The 20,873-nt window shown below is 42.3% G+C and overlaps 1 protein-coding gene across 1 annotated transcript in view; it reads left to right on the top strand.

Moving 5' to 3' along the window:
* Nucleotides 1-6,531: 6,531 nt before the first annotated feature.
* Nucleotides 6,532-20,873, top strand: part of KL (klotho) — a 44,587-nt gene continuing 30,245 nt past the window's right edge. Inside the window, exon 1 of the mRNA XM_004604638.2 lies at nt 6,532-7,323. Within this exon, the coding sequence (XP_004604695.2) occupies nt 6,532-7,323 (792 nt within the window). The remainder of the gene's footprint in view (nt 7,324-20,873) is intronic.

The following is a 20,873-nucleotide window of genomic DNA, read 5'->3' as shown; positions in this document are numbered from 1 at the left end:
TTGCAGCCTTGGTCCTGTTGGTTTTATTATATCCTAGTAATTCCACTGCCATGGGGGCCCTTCCTGGTACACTTGCCTCCATCTATATGAAATCCTTTATTTTGAATTTCTTCTCATTTTCTTATTCACTAAATCATTATAAAATCTCTTTCAATAAATTTTATCAAATATATACTTGTTCCATTTGTTGTTTCCTCCTCTTCCTCTCTTCCTCTTTCTTCTCATCCTTCTTCTCTTCCCTCTTCCTTCTTCTTCTTTCTTCTTCTTTCTTCAGTTTTGGGACACAAGTGACCCATGAGAAGTTTTTCATGTGCCTACAGATCAATGATATGTATTTTTCAGTGAAGTGCCTATTCAGCTTCTCTCCTTGTATGGGTTATTGTTTTTCTCCTCCTCTTCCCCTTTGTCTTCCTCTTCCACCTCTTCTTTTTTTCTATCTTTCTTATACCACCCTATTCACATTTCAAGAGAACATATGAAAGCTCAGATCTTGGTTTTAGTTTTCTTCTTTTAAAATACATGTTTTACCCACTACTTTTATTCTGATCCAAATCTTCAATCTATAATTGCTTCCTGAGTTTCTAAATCTGATCACCAAGTATTTGCTTGATTGATACTTCATATTCTTTTTTCATCAAAATTTAATTACAGTCCCTGATGCACTTAGGTATACCCATGGTATTTTCATTTTCAACTAAACTCAAAACATTTCAATGCTATATTTGTTTCCTTCTTTACCTCCCATATTCAGTTAGTCTTCTTTTGTATTTACATGTACATTTATCTCAATTTTCTTTGCATTTTTCGCAAGCTAGGGAAGTCTTCTCTAGTTCATTATACACATTGTTCGAAAGTGATCTTCCAGAGACTTCTGAGAAGATCCAACACCCATTCATAATAAAGAAATTTCAAAATATAGGAATAGAAGGAACATATTTTAAAATAGGAATAGACATCTACAACAATCCTATAGTCAATATTACACTCAATGGCAAAAAACCCTGACTTTCTCCTGAGATCAGATACAAGGCAAGGATGTCATCATCCTTATTCAACATAGTTTTGGATGTCCTTGCTATAGCAATCAGGCAGGAAATAGAAATCAAAGGATCCAAACTGGAACCAAGTCAAATTATCACTATTTGCAGATGACATGATAATATACATGGAAAATTTCAAATATTCCAGAAACAATAAGCCAATACAGTAAAATAACAAGTTAAAAATAAATACACAAAAATCCATGGCATCCTGTATGCAAATAGTAAAGTAAAAGAAAAAGAAATTTAAAAATCCCTTTCAAAATAGTGCCCTCAAACATTAAATACCTGAAAATATACTATCTTTTTATGGATTAGAAGAACCAACACTGTCGAAATGAGGATGTTGGGGGAAGAAAGCAGGTTCTCTGGTGGTGGGTGTGACGTTGGAATTACGTACACATAAAACTTTTATTAAGGATTGTAAATCACAGTGCCATAATCAATAAAGATAAAGTATTTAAAACATTTTTAAATAATAAAATGATATTCTGGGACAGTGAGACAGTAAGGTTAAGGGGCATACACCACATGGTCTCCTGAGCATCATTCAGTCCCTGAGTAGCATCACATCTTCAAGCTCTCACATTGAACCACTGGCCAGGTTGACTAAGAACCACCAGGAGTCAATTTTGGGGAGGAAGGGAAAGGCCTCCTACCAAAAATAGTGATCAGTTGAGTTCTGGTATATTTTTCTACCAAATCAACTGATGCCACTGAAAAATAAATTGACTAGTCAACAGTGTCCCTTTCTTTAAGAGAAGTTGAGGTGTCTTGCTCTTTGTACTTTATCTTGCTCACAACTCAGTAAGTTTCTGTGGTTCTTCAATTGACTGGACCATGAGTTCCCTTATTAATTACAACCCATGAATTGCATGTCACTTCACTTTTGTACTGTTTGCAACTAGTCAGAACAGGGAATGGTGGGGAGCACTGAGTGGAAAGAGGAATTTTCTAGATTGGAGAGGCTTAGAGCTTTAGTGTTCTGAACTAGAAATTTTTTAAATTAGAGAAGTTCAGAACCCTAGTGTCACTGTCCTTGAGGGCTGGTGTGACTGTCTTTGAGGGCTAGTTAGAGGTGGACTTGGGTGTGGGGAAATGTTGGCACTGAAATGATTGCAGAGTTATATTTGTGTTCCATTTCTTCCTATATCATCAGATCTATCTGAGGTTTTATTTATTTATTTGTTTATTTATTGATTGATTGATTTTTGTTTTTTGGGGGAGGAATCAAGGATGTGCTCAAGGATTATTCGTGGTTCTGTTCAGGGATCATTCCTGACAGGCTTGCGGGACCATCTGGGATGCCAGAAATTAAACCCAGGTCAGCTGCACACAAGACAAGTGTCTCACTTGCTGTACTATCTGTCTGGACCTCCATTTGAGGTTTTGTAGAGTAGAATTAGGTTACATTTCATTAGGGTGCATATTCAAGATGTCAAATATAGCATGGTGTACCCTCTTCTTTTTCCTATTTGCAGAGCAGAACTTCCTCATCAATCAGTCTGCTCTCTCTCTCTCTCTCTCTCTCTCTCTCTCTCTCTCTCTCTCTCTCTCCCTTTTCTTTTTGGGTCACACCTAGCATTTCACAGGGGTTACTCTTGGCTCATGCACTTAGGAATTACTTCTTGTGGTGCTTGTGGGACCACATGGGATGCTGGGAATCGAACCCAGTTTGGCCGAGTGCAAGGCAAATGCCCTACCCATTGTGCTATTGCTCCAGTCCCAATAGGTCTCTTTTTTGTGTAAGGCAGTAGGTGCCTTCAGAATTCTCAAAAATTTCTTCTTACACCTTTTACCAATGGATTCATTTATTTGTTCATTTATTTCACAGAAATTTGTGGAGAACCAACAGTGTGCAATAATCACTATCTGGGTCTGGTAATAGTACAGTGCCAGTTGTTTATTCTCATAGTTTACATTCTAGCTGGATGCAAGTAAGACAAATAGTTTGAGATTATCATAAACTCAGTGAGGAAGCTAAAGCTGGGATCATTAAATGAGAGGACACAGGAGAAAGTTCTGTGGATGAAGAGATGGTCTGAGGATGGGGCAGCATCTGTAAGACATGGTGAGGAGAGAAACAGGTTGTGCTGTGAAGAACATCCTAAGGAGAGAATGGCAAGTCAAAAGCTTTGAGAATGGGAGCCAGACTGTTTTGTTCCAAGCAAGACCTGAGTTGAGTGTGGTGGGAAGAGGGTGAGGAGTGGGGGAGTGGTTGTAAGAGGAAGATAAGTAAGAGGGAGGTAGGAGTTGTTAATATGTGGCATTCACCATGATTCATCATTAACACTGCCACTGATGGTGACTAGTGCCTCAATTGAATCCAACACAAAATTCTTGTTTAAATGAGCAAATGAAACAATAATTTATTAGAGACCCGATACAGTCTGTCTCCTACTTTTTCAGCAAACTATTCAATTCCAGAGACTGGTGTGGGTGTTGCTCGTATAAAGGTCTCCTTTTGAGTGTGAACTGAAACCACAGGAAGTCGGTGTCCCATTTGTGGCCAGTGGGTCAGTGAATCTCCTTCTACTCTCTTGGCCAGGGCAGGTTCTGTTGGTTCCAGGAGCAGTTGGGAGAAGGGCTGAGCAGGTCTAGAAGAAGGCCTGTTGATGATGGTCACGTTGATGTCAACAACACATTTAGGTTGTTGAAATTCATCCTCATAACAAAAATCAGTAAAAAGTGAAAAAAATTCCCCTTCCTTTGATGCATCAATTATCTTCTCTTCATATTCAAAGCACAAGTAATCTCTTCTTTGTTGAAGAACAAAAGCTTGACCAAAACCTACATTTCAGATGCTTGAAGGTGTCCACAAAAGATAAGAACCAAAATAAAGCTGCACGAATGAGAATCCTCAGTGATGGTTAGTCACACTTCAGGAATCCACAACTTAATAACCATGAATAGGACCTTGGTAAACAGCAAGATCTGGAAATAAAATTTGATCATCACATACTATTTATCTCTGGATTAAATTAAATATCACCTGGAAACATTTCTGCAAATGCTGGAGGTTTTGATGTCCAATTTAGGAAATAGAAGTGTTTGCTGTTAAAGAGTTTGAGAGAAATGAACTTCAAGCCTTTAGTCCACTTGGTCCTACTTTTTAATTACCACTCTAGTTTTTCCCTTTCCTTACCCTCTCTTTTCTGTTGGTTAAGTAAAAGTAGCAGTAGATACAATCTGCCCCAAGCAAGTCATCCATATATCAATAAGTGAACACTTAGTCTAAGCTATTTTCTACAAGACTCATGAAGCATTCCTAATTGAAACTTAACAAGCTACAAACTAGCAAAAACTCTCACCTTCAGTTCTGGAAGGGAAATGTGATCCTGCATGCAGACTTAAACCCTTTTAATTTTGGCTGGAAGAGAGTGTGACTGTGCAGTTGTGGGCTATAATATTTTTAATTGCTGAAGTGCCATTGTTATTTCACACCTATTTGAAAACACAAATGCCACATGCAACAGATTAGCAAATAGGTTGTGTCCTAGTCTCATGGCTTCATTTTACTAATCAGGATAAATATATGCTAACTAAGGTAGGGAATATTTAATGCAAATACTATAATACATTAGGTGTGCTTACATTTTAAGAAAATTAACTTCACCCAAGTAATTTCAAGTTGTATGAATTCTAACTTTGTATCTAGGACACCTCCTGGATGGAAAAGAATGGAAATACATCTGTGAGCTTCGTCACAGACCCATATCACTCAGCCGGTAATTACTGCTAGTAAATCCTCCCCAAGTATACTCTTCATGTCGTGCACATCCTTTCGACCTTTACCAAAATGTACCTGTCACTCAACACATGTGCTGGCAATGAGGCAAAGGGAACTATAGGTCTTACCTTTCGGCTTTCGACTTTTGAGTTATCTTTAATCATCTTTGAGATGGTGAATCTTTTTTTTTCCTCTGAGTTTCACAAGCCTTTAAAGGCCATCTTCATTTCACAGAGAAGTTCCTCACCCTCAGAGCAATGGTACCTCCGGAGATTACAAAGGTGGAGCCCAGACTGCCTACTCCCCATCAACTGTCCACTAGGGATTCCCAGGTCTTATGGCTATGCCTTCAAACCGACACAAAGCACACTCCAGTTCTATCAAAAGAGTTCTCAGGTGGGGACTGGAGTGATAGTATAGCGGGTAGGGCATTTGCCTTGCACATGGGAGACCCGGGTTCGATTCCCAGCATCCTATATGGTCCCCCGAGCACTGCCAGGTGCAATTCCTGAGTGCAGAGTCAGGAGTATCCCTGTGTATCACCAGGTGTGACCCAAAAAGAAAAAAAAAAGAGTTCTCAGGCAACTGGGCTAATACCAAGGATTTGAGGATGGAGGAGGTGTTGGAGTGACTCCAGTACAGCTCCAGTACAGCTGACTGCACAACTTTGCACAGTATTGCTAAGCTTAGAGTTGCAAACTAAAAATTGTTATTCTTTATAAAATGGTGGTTAAGAGACAATAAAGTTGAATGACAGTGAAGCATATTTAAAACTGTGAGGGTTTGGGGTGTGTGTGTGTTATTTTTTGTTCCCTAGTCTGTTTTAGCCACATCACCAACTATTGTAAATTGGTGTTCACTTGAGTAATTCTACAAGATCTAATGAAAGAGCAAACGATGGTTAGAAAAGGCAAAAAAAAAAAAAAAAAGTAAGGAGAGTGACAATCCCAATTCCACCTTCTGGGCCCACTACTTTTGGAGGGAAGATTTTCCTACCCAGGAGAAGGGGAAGGTGAAGAGGGTGCGGAATCCAAGGGCGGAATGTCTGATCCAAAACAACTCAAAGAAAATCTGCAGGAGTCCTGCTCTCCTGATCTCTGTATTCCCATCTAGTTCTGTCCACCTTGCCTTGCCAGGGCTATGTTTCAGGGAGTTGCAGTGGTGATTGGAGACAGAGAGAGAGAGAGAGAGAGAGAGAGAGAGAGAGAGAGAGAGAGAGAGAGAGAGAGAGAGAGAGAGAGAGAGAGAGAGAGACAGACAGACAGACAGACAGACAGACAGACAGACAGACAGACAAGGAGACACAGGGACAGAGACACAGGGACACAGAGACAGAGAGACAGAGAGACAGAGACACAGGGACACAGAAACAGAGACAGAGAGACTCAGAGACAGAGGCAGAGACAGACAGATAGAGAGAAGCAGGTGTCCCTGGCCTGCAAAGGTCCCGTGCCCAACTCTGGAGAAGCTGCCTGGCCACTAGCCCTCCTCGAGGCACACCGACCCCCAGCTCCTTCGTGGAGTCCCGCGCGACCTCGGGGCGCAGAATCACCTCCGAGGCACCTGCAAGCGGAGGGAAGCAGGTGCCTGGGCTCCGACGTCCCCGGGGCGGCGCCGGCTGCCCCTGGGTAATGATTGCCTGCTGGGCGGCGGGGACGCGGGGGTGGGCGCGCGGCGGGGGCCAGGCGGGCGGCGCGCCGGGGCGCGGGCATAAAGGGGCGCGGCGCGGCGGGGCGCCCCAGCGGCCGGCTCCCGCGCAGCATGCCCGCCCGCACCCCGCCGCCGCCGCTGCTGCTGCTGCTCCTGGCGCTGGGCGCCCCCCGCGTGCGCGCCGAGCCCGGGGACGGGGCCCAGACCTGGACCCGCTTCGCGCGCCCCCCGCCCCCTGAGGCGGCGGGGCGGCTCCCGCGCACCTTCCCCGACGGCTTCCTCTGGGCCGTGGGCAGCGCGGCCTACCAGACAGAGGGCGGCTGGCGGCAGCACGGCAAGGGCGCCTCCATCTGGGACACGTTCACCCACCGCCCCCCGGCGCCCCTCCACGCGCCCTGGGGGCCCGGCTGGCCGTCGGACGCCCCGTCGACGGCCCCGCCGGCCACCGGGGACGTGGCCAGCGACGGCTACAACAACGTCTACCGCGACACGGAGGGGCTGCGCGAGCTTGGGGTCACCCACTACCGCTTCTCCATCTCTTGGGCGCGGGTGCTCCCCAACGGCAGCGCGGGCGCCCCCAACCGCGAGGGGCTGCGCTACTACCGGCGCCTGCTGGAGCGGCTGCGGGAGCTGGGCGTGCAGCCCGTGGTCACCCTGTACCACTGGGACCTGCCCCAGAGCCTGCAGGATGCCTACGGCGGCTGGGCCAGCCGTGCCCTGGCCGACCACTTCAGGGATTACGCCGAGCTCTGCTTCCGCCACTTCGGCGGGCAGGTCAAGCGCTGGATCACCATTGACAACCCCTACGTGGTGGCCTGGCACGGCTATGCCACTGGGCGCCTGGCCCCCGGCATCCGGGGCAGCGCGCGACTCGGGTACCTGGTGGCGCACAACCTCCTCCTGGTGAGTTCGAGGGGCCGCACGAGGGCCCCTGGAGACCGCAGGGGCAGGAGGGGTGCCTGAGCCCCAGCTCCAACACATTCGTGAGGGCTCCTCCGGATCGCAGCCCGGGCAGACGAGCACACGGGCTTCTTCCCTCTGAAGGCAGGGAGTGGGGGGAGGGATGAGGGGAAGGAGGGAGATCCGCGGTGGGCACGCGTGTGAGTGCTCTCTGGAGACCATCTGACAAGAACAAGAAGAAGGAATGAGTCTGTTACCCCAGGAGGAAAGGGAGCTTCTGTTTCTGGGAGTAGAGGAATTTCTGGAGGGTGCAGGTGGGGTAGACTGACTAGTGGTGACCCCCTGCAGAACGAGGAGGGTGCATGCAAGAAAGGAGTTTACTCCAGAGTAGCCTGCTGAGGATGTCATTAGTTCAGGGTCAGGCCAGTAACTTCTGTTCTTGCTTGTGGTACAGCCCCACAGAAGCCAAATTGAAGAAGGCGTCAAAATTGCCTCTCTGGAGAGTTGGTTCCAACTATTGTCTCTAAAAATTCTTTCTGTGGCAGGTTGTGAAACTGCATCCATGAGCCTTGAGCACAGGGGCATGAAGACGCCAGTCTTAGAGCTAAGCAGAACAGGGCAGAAAGAATTGTACAGGTGGTACAGATCTGGCCCAGCAGCAATTCTGTTTCCAGGCTGCTTCCTCTTCAGTTGGAAGGGCTCCTGGTTATAAGAGTATTAGCCTGACAAAATTGATTTTAACATCCTTTTACAGAAGATTGCATGTTGAGAGGAGACAGCATTGAGGTACCATAAAAAAACTATCTCCTAAGTTGTTCTTTTCTTCCTTTTATCCCTTATTATGTTCCTTGATTAGAACATTCGTTTATAATGATGTCCGCTGTTGAGACGCTTTGTACAGTTTTGTATCATGAGAGAATATTTTATGTACACGTGTAACATTTTAATAAAAGTGTTTAAATGTCACTTTTTGTACCATATCCTGAGCCTATTTGAGGTACTATTTTAAAATTTAGAATTCAATCACATATTTGGAACAAATTCAAAAGCACCACTTTAACACAATTTTACTTGAAATCACAGATGATAGAAGTAGAACAGTACTGGGTTGCTTAGATAACCTCTTGTGCTGGGCTACTGCTGTTAATGTTGTAAAAATGGGTAAATTAGGTTTGTATGTCAACCCCACCAACCTGTTTGCTACCATGGGTCAGAAGAGAGTGCTAGATTTGTTGGATTAAAATTGTAATTTTAGTGATTTCATATTGAACTTTTTTATTAAGATACTTTACAGCAGTGGTTCTTAAGCTTTTTCAGTTTATCAATCTTTTTAAGAACTTTAAAGACATTATGTACCAGATCTTTATAGTCATGATAGAAAACCTATGACTCCTTTTCTGAAGGAAACAAGCAAATTATCAGTTCATATGAGATACAGATAAACTCATGGGCCAGACAGACGAGCTAATAAATCATTCCTGCAATATCACTATTAGATTAAAATAATGAGTTCTGCTTATAAAGTGCATATAATAAATTATATATATGCACAAAGTCAGCCCTGGATATTATAGTGTTACTTGAGCATTTCCTTTATATGACAACAAATTAGGATGACAGGAACTATCTGGTACTCTGATATTTTGAATAGTTAAAATCTTGTTGATTCTGAAGCCCACTCTTGGCTTTTGCTAAACTTTTTGGTTATAATTTTGTATCCTTCCACAAAACACCCTTAGCAAACACTAACTACCCTGTCTAGAAATGCACTGGACTTTGGATTTACAAGAAATTAATAACAGGTGGCCACTTGGTTTTGCTGATGCTGCAAACAAAATGCAAAATTGTGGTAAAATATTAATTTAATCTTCAAATTTCTTTGGTTTGGAATTTAGTTATTTTGGTATATTATGAAGAAGTTAATTCCCATTATCAAAAATATCTTTAAGTTTACATATGAGATATTTTTATTCTGTTTTCAATATCCTTTTGGAATACACGTGTGGTGGAGAGGGTAAGAGGGAAGTTGACCTTACTTGGAAAGCTAAGGCATATTCTGCAGATTTTGAATGAAAAATCTTTTTTCCTACCCAAATCAGTTGGGGTTTAGGTATTGCTTTTAGGGATAACTGAACTCCTAACTTACTCATTTGCTTTTGGATATATGATACAGATTAAGAATAAAGCTGGCCAACATGCCTCCCCACTCTATCCTATGTTTTTATTAATTTGAAAGTAGGCTAAGAAAACCTCTTGAGTAGACTGTAAATTATTACTTGGTGGGGTTCACACCCAGCCATGCTCAGGGCTTACTCATGGCTCTGCCCAGGGATCACTCCTAGTGGTGTTTGAGGACCAAATGTGGTGCTAGTGATCGAATCAGATTTGTCTACATGCAAGGGAAGCATCTTAACACCTTTATTAGTTCTCTAATTCTAACTGGAAATTTGAGTCTTCCTACAGTTTTATGAATCATTGATGGACTGACAGGCAAGAAGTAGATCAAACAAACTAGGGGATAAATAGTGGGGGACTCTGCTCAAAATAGAGGTCTTGGTATTTTGTTGTTGTTGTTCCTTCTGGAGTGAACCCTGCCATACATGGTGTGTATCTGTATGTATGTGTGTAAGAGAGAAAGAGAGAGATGCAGAGACACAGAGTCAGACAGAAAGAAATTGAAAGCAGAATCTTCCTCTCTAAATGCATAGGAGACTTGATGGTTTTACTCCACTAAGTGTATACCAAAGGAGGAAGGATATACCTTTGTCTCCCATTTGAAGAACTGCTCCTATGTCTTCACAGGTCTTGAAAAGGTTTGTGATGATCTCCCCTCCCCTGAAACATTAGGGCATTAATTGGGGGAAATCTAGCCTCAGTGCTCTCTGTTTTTTCCTCCTCATGGGTTTCCCAGCAGACCACAAGCAAGTTGAGTATAAGTGTGAATATACACAAGATTTCTCTAAGAGATTCTTGAAGACATTTGTGCACAAGAATCTGTGGTAAAAGATAATTTCTTTCATTTAAGGAGGTGAGACAGCAATAGTTTTTTGAACATTAATTTATAATGCAAGCATAAAAGGCATTGAGCAGGCTACACATTACATCAAAGCTCATTTCTTAGCTCACCTGCACAGCATTTATGTAACCACTCTTTCTCCTTCTTGCATCACTTGGCTCAATTTCGCTGCCAGAAACCCGCTATCTTCCTTCTCAGCTCTGGTGATTCCTTCCCAGTCCCCTCTGCTTCCTTCTGTTCACCTTGCCTCTAAATATTGAAGTGCTTCCTGGGGCCCCTTCTCTAGATGCACACCAAATGATCTTGCAAATTGTGTATTTTTCTGTGACTCAATTTTGAGTCTTCAGCCAGGATTTCTGCCTTGAGCTTCAGACTTGGATAGATGACCTGTCTCCACCTAGATAGGCAAAGGGCATGTCACACTAAACACATCCCAAAGCAAATCCTGTTTTTCTTACCATCATAAAGGTAACTTCGCTTTTCAGTTCACTGAGTCCCAAGTACCAATTTTCCCTTTCACATCTTATTTTCAACCCATCTACAAATCCAACAATTCTACTATCCTTCAATACAGATCCAGAATTGAACTATACTTCCTCCTAGCTGCAGACTCAGCCTAAACTGGAGCAGCTTCTTACCTGGTGTTTTCTACTCTTGCCCCTTGTGTATGCATTATGATCTTCTCAACAAGGGGTCACTGTGAATGAAAAAGAGACGATTTCTGCGTATTAACATACTGCTTTTCTTCAAGAACCTATTCACCACAGAAAACACCTCTTCTCGGTCTATGGACCTCACTTCTGTGCCTCATACTGCACTGTACCTTTTGTTGAACTTTATGCCTCCTTTTCTCCCCTCCATTAGTTGCACAATTTCTTCCATGGGGGAACCATATTCCCTTCATTTCTAGCTCCTAAGATGCCATCTTGCTCATGGTGGATGCTCACACGGTGAATTCTGATGATTTACCAACCTTCTAAACGTGTGGTCCTAGAATCTGCTCCAATTGACAATCTTTTTAGCTGCTTCTAATAGGACAAAGTTGTATTAAATCTATCTGAAATAGGAAACTGTTACCAGAATAGGTCAGGATCTGACATTGTTTGTGCAAAGTTAAGACTTGCATCAAATTTATGATTTTATTATTTAAAAAAACCCCTCAATTTAAGGATTCCCGATAGTAACTCTTTAACATTATGAAGGAGTGGGGGACATTTTCTGCCTGACTTTAGGACATGTTTTGGAAGTATGTTTGTAACCTGGGTATTTTCATTCCTCAAGTAATAGTGGTGGCAATTTCTGTAGGAGATAAATGCTGAACTATACATGCAATCTCTTAGAGAGGCAAACTGTGTATTTCTCTGTGACTCAATTTTGAGTCTTCAGCCAGGATTTCTGCCTTGAGCTTCAGACTTGGATAGATGACCTGTCTCCACTTAGATAGGCAAAGAGTAATTTTGTACCAATTTTTTTTTTTACCAATTTTACCAAAATTTTTGGCAATTTTTCTCCAATTATTTGGTTTATGGATAATCAACTGGGTTGAAAATAACCTTATTTTACAGGCTACTACTAAATCCAATAGCAGACTAATAAGAAATAGTTAATCTACCAGAGAACTTGACTTCTCTTTGACTGTCTCACAGTGTTTTCTGAAGGTCACAGCACAGTCCTTAAAAGTTGAAGAAAAGAGAGAAAATGCAGATTATTCAAATCATGTCAGTATGCATTTCTCAAGGTAAAATCAAATGAATCACAACTGCTACCTGAATATGCAGTTAGTCATGGATTTCTAATATAAAAGTTTTCTGAGTTTTCCCTTTTTTTTAGACAATAGGATTGTTTTAAGTCACAGTTGTATTATACTTCTTGGTACAAAAGTTGCCTTTCTCTTAATGAATGTTATCTTCCTAAGGCAGAAAGGAAATCTTAGTTGTGGAGGAGAGTAGAATGCGTGCTGATTAGAGGACAAGAAATAAAGGGTGGGTGTGTAAAACATTGTTGCCTACCTCCTTCACCATCTGTGGCTCCTCAGGAAACATAAGCTGTCCTTGTAATCTATATGTAAGCAGATGCGTTTCATGTATCTTTCCGATATGCTGTCTTGGGGTAGAAAGACAAGGACCTCTACACCACTCTTCCAATCAGTTTGGGAGAACCACCTCCGTCTGCCTCTGAGGACATGACTGAAATGCTCCTGTTTATCAGTAACTCAGTGACTCATTCTTTTGTAACTCCCTGATTTTAGAGAATGTATTCCTAGTTATTTTTAGAAGCAGTGTAGGGCTGTCTCAGGACCGACCTCTGTCCCATTGTCTTGGCAAGGAGCAGCAGGTAGACTGTGGCTGAAGAAGTCAGAAGAGGCTAGAGCCCTTAACTCCTGAGATGGAGCGACAAGAGTGACAGATTCTCTATGATAGGGCCCAGAATGGCTCCAAAGGCACATAGGAGTGGGGTGAAAGTGGGGAATGAGTGTGATGTCCAGGCCCTGATACAAGTCACTTGGTTTTCCTTTCTTTCCCCCTTCTCCTTTTTTTGAGCCACACCCAGTGGTGTTCAAGGCTTACTCCTGGCTCTGCACTCAGGGATCATTCCTGGTGGGGCTGGTGGGGAGAATCATATTCCACGAATGTCAAGGATCGAATCTGGGTGGGCTGCTTGCAAGGCAAGCACCTGAGCTGTGCTTACTATCTCTCAGGCCCCTTCTCTAGGCCTTTGGAGGATGTTCCCTTTTCTTTTTCCTTGCTGACTACCATCTATCTTTGAATTTCTCATCACCTGGTCTTTTCCCTTCAGGCATTCCTCTGCTTAAAGAGTTTTTGTGGAGTAGCCCAGATCCTGTCACCCTGCATTGGTTGCCTGAGCCCTGCCAGGACTGATCCCTGAACACAGAGCCAGGAGTAATCCCTGATTATCTCTGAGTGTGGACCCCAAAAGAAAAAACAAACCAAAAAATGCTAATGTCTGGTGGTTAAGAAGTCACATGTGATCTGTGATCTGCAGTTAGGAGAGAAATGCCAGTTACCATATGCTGCTGCAGTAGAATTAAGTGTGAGTTAGTAGTGACTCCCCAGTGCTCGCAGGCTCTTGCTAGCCCCTGTCCTTCCTGCCTGGTTACCTTCTCTGACATGCCCAAGCCTAGGGTGGACACTCCTGCTTTCTGCTCTCATAAAATCTTGCACTTGGCCTCTACTAATACAAACTTAACACATTTTATTAAAATGATCTGTCCTCCTGTGACAGACCTGGCTGGAGCTTTGAGATGCCAAGAACCATGTTTCTCTTGCTTTATGTTATATGCCCAAAGAGAAAATAGGAAGAGAGGGAGAGTGTAGATATTTGTCTATGAATGAAAGGATGTCAACTCCCCATTGCCCACACCCTCAGCAATGTGGAAGGAAGAAACATTAACAATAGGTTATTTCTGGATGGTGGGCTTGCAGATGACTTTTCCCCCTTTCTCATTATCTGGACATTGTAATTGTTGTAGAAGCAAAATGTATTGTTTTCATGCTGGATTTACCCTAAGTAGTGTTTACGGGAGATGATGGCAGGTTGAACTTTCACATCTAATTCTATTATTTGCTTTGAAACTCCCTTAAACCTTTAGTAAAGAAGCTGTCAAAGAAAAGAAGAGGAAGGAGAAGATAAAGGAGGAAAGGAGTGGGGTGAGAGGAATAAGGAAAAAAGAAAGGATGCAGGGAGAAAAAATTTCACCCTGGTGGGGAAAGCAGAGCAGCAGCAAACTGTGCAGCTATGAGCAGACTGTGTTGGCAACATAGTGGACCTCAGAGCTGCCAGCTGAGGTGTTGGAGGAGAAGTTAAAAACCACCCTTTAGATTGCTCAGAATCTTCAAGAAGCTTAGAGCACGGGAGGTGAAGGGCATTGAGTGATGACATGAAGAGAGTTCTCAAAAGCCGTTTCACAAACACCTAGAATTCTAGATCTCATTCTCACAGCCACCCAATCACTGTTGTGGGGCATCTCCCCCTTCTCCACTAAGTGAGAAATATGTTTTCTGGAAATGAAAATGGAAGGGGTATGGACCAGGGTATGGGCATCACATCAAATATAAAGATTGAATAGACAAATGCACCTTTGAACTGGATCTCTATTACCACAGCCTCCCCACCAGGCTTTCAGAATTTTGGGGGTGTGATTTTTACTCTCCACAGGACTCATGAGAGTCCTGAGGAGGTCATGAGAAGAGCCTAAGGTGTGATCCTCGAGGCTCCATATGAATGGCAGAGAAGTCATTACTTGGTGAAACTCAAAGTCACCAATCTCCATCCAAGGCTCAGAACTTCCCATCAAACTTTTGTTACTTATTCAGTGAGGACAACTGATGAAAGCACTGATCTGTGGAAAGCACTGCTTGGGAGACCAAAACAAACAAACAAATACATACAAACAAACAAATATACATGCAATGACAAAATGGCAACAGCCAAACCAAACCCATCAATGCCTGAAGAGTATGAAAAGTAAGTTATCGCATCCTAAAAATAGGAATAGAATAGTACAACAAAATAGATGGGTGAATCACACTTTTAGATTAAATCATTAGGATGGAAATGCAAAGTACAGTAGAAGAATTTGGATATGGGATGAATAGAACCACTCTGATAGAGCTAGAAGGAAAAATATGGGGACAAAAATTGGAAAAGTAAGGAAAGTCATGGATAAAAGAAGGTCAAATAATTTTAAAATTTAAAATACCTAGATCATGGGCCAGAGTGATAATACAGTGGGTAGGGTGCTTGTCATACAACTGACTTTGATTTGATCCCTGGTACCCCATGCAGTCTACTGAGCCCCAGCAGGCGTGATCCCCTGAGCCTAGAGCCAGGGTAAGCTCTGAGTACTGCTGAATGTGGCCCCAAAAGGAAAAAAAAATTAAAATTTCTAAATCATTCATACTTAGAGAGAAGAAGGAGGGCAGTGTGGTGTTTACCAGTGGTCCATTGACTCTTGCTTCTGTGTGTTTATGCTCTGTGTAAGTTTAGTCCCTCCCTAGGGACTGTAGTCTTGATTGACATGCGGCTCACTGGGTTTGTAGCAAGTGTGACAGAGGCACATGCTTCATACATACATTCTTACTGGGTCTTTACCCCTTGTATTCGTCCATCTTAATAGCCAGCATCACTGCTTAGATGGGGTTACTGACTGATGAGAGCCGACACAGACTTAGGGAGCTCCAACTATCTTGGGCATTCTTTCCTTAGGTGAGAGTACAGCTGAATGAAAGTATACATGAGTGACCTCTGCTGTGTGATATGGAGCCAAACTATCCCCCTAACTCCACTGACAGGAGAAATAAAGAAGCTTGACTGTTTTGGTTGCTCAACTTCAGCGACTTCTTTTGTAGTAAAACTTAAATAAGGAGAAACGCAGTAACGAAATGATTTAAAAATATTCCTAGACCTAGAGGCATGAATTTTCATATTGAACAAGAAGTTCAGGGGAGCCACTACCTGCTGGAACAGTACATGCTCCTTCCTCCTCGGGGCTGCTCCACCTCCCAAGTTGGTGGGTTCCAGATCAGAAAATTGGATGTTTGGAAACTGAGCATGGAATCGTGGCTTTCATTTGGCTGTACTCTATGAATCACCTCCACAATTCCCCATGGGTGCTGGAACACCGCCACTTTGCTTGTGTTACAGTCCTTGTGGCTTTTGGCTTTAAGTGCCACCTGCCAAAGGACTCCTATCAGAGCAGTTCTGGGAATAGTGACACACTCAGGTCCAGGCTTGGGAGCTCGTGTGGGCCTGGGATAGATCCTAGATCTGCAAGCGAAGTGTAAAGTCTACCCCTTTAAGCCCTAAAATTTCATGGAATATCAGCTTGTAACTAAAAAAGTAAAAACATTATTCATGTACAAGATTCTTTAGAAAGTGTGAGAATGCCTGCCCTATTCCATTGCCCCCAAATACGTTATTTCATAGATTCAAAACATGATATTTATATTGATTTTCTGAGCCACACCTGGCAGTGCACAGAGAACTATACTTGGTACTAGGAATCAAAGACTGGCTTGGATGCATGCCAGGGAAACATCCTACCTTCTGTACTATCTCTTTAACTTTTAAAAATGGGGTGCAGTAGTTTTGTACATCAGTATCATAAACTTTAACATTGTTGTAAAGTTTATATACATTATCCATGTATAAAGTTTATTTGTATTACCTAGAATGGAATAAAATTTAATTTTAGAAATTAAAAAAAGTGCCACCTGCTCCCTGCCCCCAAGGACGGGAGCCCATCTTCGTGATCTACTCTCCCACCACATCTCTGATCTATGGAGGAAAGCAACTCCTGAATTTCCTGTCATGCATCTGGTCCCTGATGTCATATTCTTGCGGACCTTAGAGAATGGTAGGTCCTTTTCCCGGATGTGTCTGTTAGACATTGACCACTCCAGCTTGCCTGCTTCTCAAAGTTTTTTTCATTCCTTCCTCTGTCAGCTCTCAGGGCAACCCAAGCATATCTATGCTCTCAACATTTGCCATCACATTTTTTGAGATTTTCCACCTCTTGACATCCTTGAAAGGCCATTAAGATCTATTTATGTTCTGCTCATCATTGAATTCTTTCACATCCTTTCCCTTATTTCTCACCTTTCATCAAAGATCCTCAACAATCAATCTCAGTGATACTCCTTGGGGTCCTACCAGTACATACTAATTCTTGAAGCTAGTTTATTGTCTTTTATCTTTCCTCCTCTGTCAGGTCAGTTGGTTTCAGTGTTTCTTTTTAGGGCAAGAGACTTCCTTGGAATAAGGAAATCCTGTTATTTACTAGGGAAGGGCTAGCTCTGTAAGTGTGTGGATTCTGAAGCATCTGAAGAGCCCATGTCCTCAGAGGCTACATCCTACCTTTCAGAGTTCCAAGATTATCTTACAGGGTTCTGACCTTGGCGTAACAGCCCTGCCCTGAGGGAGTACTTAAGTATTCTTGAATCTTTAAAGCTCCATCAAGTGCTAGTTCTGAGGCTACATTGTGTCTACTCTTCCCCCCTTCATGAGATAAGGGCCTCTCTATATATCACAATGTCTTCCTCTCATATTGAACAGGGTCCTCGGATTCTCATTATCTCTTCAGAGCGTCTCAATACAGTAAAATAGGAACCACTCAATTTCCTTTTTCCTTTTTCACATTGGAATGCTCCAATCATTGTACCTGAAAGGGCATTCTCTGCTACCAGGATACATCTGGTGAAATATTTTGCAGCTGGATACATCTTGTGCCAGAGCACTATCCATTCTCTACATATAATTCAGAATAGCATTTTCTTTGCCTTACAGATGTGAAGTTTCTTTTGTGTTAGTTTGGGTAGTCTGAGAAGAAAATGTAAAGACAACTAAATGTGTATAACATTTATTGGTAAAAAAACAACTGTGAAATCTAAAGGAGAGGAACCAGAGAAGAGATGGAGCTCTAAGTCATGAAACATGTAGGATACAGAGGATAAGGAGGACTGTGTGGCAAGAGTCTGTGTTAGCTGTGCAGATCTAAGAAAGATCCACTAGGATCAGGGGGAATACTTGACTCAACATTGTCCACTGGAGAATCTGCATCTTATGTATTCAGTCATAGGGGAAGAGCCTATCAAAAATCAGAGCTTTAGAGAGTAATGGAGTGGAGGACCCAGAGGGGTAATAACTTGTGCCCCAGAGAGTTGTGCTTCTCATAGCAGGAGAATTGAGTTTGAAAATTGAGAATTGAGCCTATTTGTCATGGCCACCATAAAGATCAGTGAGGAATGCCACACAAAAGAACTTAAAACTATTTTCAGCCTAAGGCTTGACATTTATCTAGGCATTTAATCAGTCATGAAGGTAGAATAAGGGGATTTCCAGACATTCAACGTTTCAAAGGAGTAAATTTTCCATGAACTCTTTCTTAGGAAGTTGGAGGATAAACTGCACTTAACAGCATAGAGACAATAAGGAAGGAGACAGGATGCACCAAAGAGTAGGTCTGAGGCTGGGAAGTGAGGATGAGATGTCTGTGTCAGGAAAACAACTGTGCTGCAGACCCGAGGAAAACTGTCCCAGAAGGGGTGTGGGTGGATGGCATTCCACATGTTTGCAAGAAATATATTACAGTTGATGTGACCTTGTAGAAGTCATGCTGAGAAGTTGTTGGAAAGCACTGTGATTTGTAACTTCAAGGAAAATAAACATAGGGAAAATAAAGTTTCAATTACTGCATTGAAATTTCCAGTTATGAAAAATAACCGTACTGGCTGACTCACATCTGTGCTGAATACTAGTTAAATCAAAACCTGCTATATAGTTAACCTGGCTAGGAAAGGGTACCAAATCCTCTTCTATCATAATAGAAAGTTAAAGGGTGCTGTTTACTTTTTGGTGTTTGGATCATACTCTGCAATGCTCAAAGTTTACTCCTGGCTCTGTGTTCAGGGGTCATCCCTGGTGGTGCTCAGGGAACTGTATAAGGTGTCAGGGATTAAACTTGGGTTTACTGTGTGCCAGGTAAATGCCTTTTATGCTATACTATCTCTTTGGCCCAGTAGGTAAAGTTTAAAATATGGAACTATGATAATGTTTATGTTTCAAAGGAAAAAAATCATGAGTCAAAGGTGGTTACCTCTGGGGAGAGGACCTAGAGAGAATGTAAAGGGAGTAGGAGAGGGAACTGAAATTCTGTTATTTAGAACCAGGTGTTTGACTTTTAGATATGCTACTTTCATAGAAGTAAAAAATTACTTGACCATAACTTTAAAAACTATTTTTTTCTGGTTATAGTACATATTTATAGTATCTCAGACAATAGAAATTTTTATATTTTTATTTTTAAGCCAAACTTTGGAACATTTCTAAAATTTAAGATGAATGCCTTGTGAGATTTCATACTTTTGATGATAAAATTATTTTTACACTAAGGTCCAATAGTAAACTATGAAGGTATTGTTAGTCACCTTTTCTCACATACACTAGCTAATATTTCAATCTTTTCAGTGTTTGATACTTAATACAAAATCAGTAAGGTATTTATTTAATCTATGAATACTTATATAGCCTTTAAAGCATCTGTTACTTAAGCAGCAAAAGTATTGTATTATACAGAACCTACATTCAGTTTTCTTACTCCAAGAACATAACAAAAGATTTGTAAATTCTCCAAATAATTACTGAGCTAACTAATGTGTTCCCAGATAAGATATACGTTATTAAAACTTATTCGAGTGTTCAAATACTTTTTGATCATGTGGTATATTTTCTCTGGAAACATATTAGATATCTCAAAATGGCAGATTTATTCTATGAAACCATATTTCCACCTAGCTATTCTCTCTTCCTCATTCCTGATATACCGAGTACTTACATAATTTCCCTCCTGAGTTTTTTCTTAAATCCACATCCAATTCTTATCCAAAACCTAGAAGTTTTTATTCTTTGAACACTTTTGTGTCTGTGATCCCTCAAAGTAATGACTCAGGACTGACGGGGTAGTACGGAGGGAAGTGACCAAACCCAGGTTTGATCCCCAACACCATATATTATCCTCCGAGTCCCACCAGAAGTGGTTATCCAGGAATAAGCTCTGAGCACTGCTGGGCATGTCCCTGCCCCCAAACCAGAAAAAAAAAAAGAAAATAGTAGTGATAATTCTCCTGTGATCAAATGAAAATGATTATGGACTTTGCTAACCCCTCTTAGGGGGAGTGAAGTCCCATGTAGAAACAGGATAGACCTTCCTCCTGGAATCAAGACACAGCCAAGTTCAGGAAAGTAGTTGGAAGTGTAGGTACAAGAAAAAGGCAAGAGGTAGCGGAATCAAAACTGCTTGTGACAGACAATAGCAAAAATGATCCCTCATGGTAGAGAAAGTCAAGCTGAAAGCCAAGAGCAGGACTGGTGGATTTCAGAGACCCAGTAGTTGTAGTGAATGGAGGAAGTCAGCGTGTTGTAATGGTCATAGTTTTCAGAACCCAACCTTGACTCAGAATCAACCTTATGATGTTCTCCTCCTTCTCCTTCTCCTTCTCTTTCTCCTCCTCCTTCTTCTCTTTCTTCTCCTCCTTCTTCTCTTTCTTCTCCTCCTTCTTCTTCTCCTTCTCCTTCTTCTTCTTCTTCTTCTTCTTCTTCTTCTTCTTCTTCTTCTTCTTCTTCTTCTTCTTCTTCTTCTTCTTCTTCTTCTTCTTCTTCTCCTCCTCCTCCTCCTCCTCCTCCTCCTCCTCCTCCTCCTCCTCCTCCTCCTCCTCCTCCTCCTCCTCCTCCTCCTCCTCCTCCTCCTCCTTCTCCTCCTCCTCCTCCTTCTCCTCCTCCTCTTCCTCCTCCTCCTCCTCCTCCTTTTTCTTCTCCTCCATCTTCATCTCCATCTTCATCTTCTTCCTTTTTTGCCTCCTTCTCCTCCGGCTCTTCCTTTGTAAATGCATAATGGATATTTTAGAAACGTATCTGATATGAGAGATATGTCTGTCACATCATGGGATCACAGGGAATAGTCTTACGTGACCTCCACTCTGAGCTGAGTATGGAAGTTTACTTTGGGTAGGTGACTAGGAGG

Source organism: Sorex araneus, chromosome 1, assembly GCF_027595985.1.
Source record: "Sorex araneus isolate mSorAra2 chromosome 1, mSorAra2.pri, whole genome shotgun sequence".
Classification (NCBI taxonomy): domain Eukaryota; kingdom Metazoa; phylum Chordata; class Mammalia; order Eulipotyphla; family Soricidae; genus Sorex; species Sorex araneus.
Note: the sequence above shows the minus strand (reverse complement) of the source record. Positions and strands in the feature narration are given on the sequence as shown.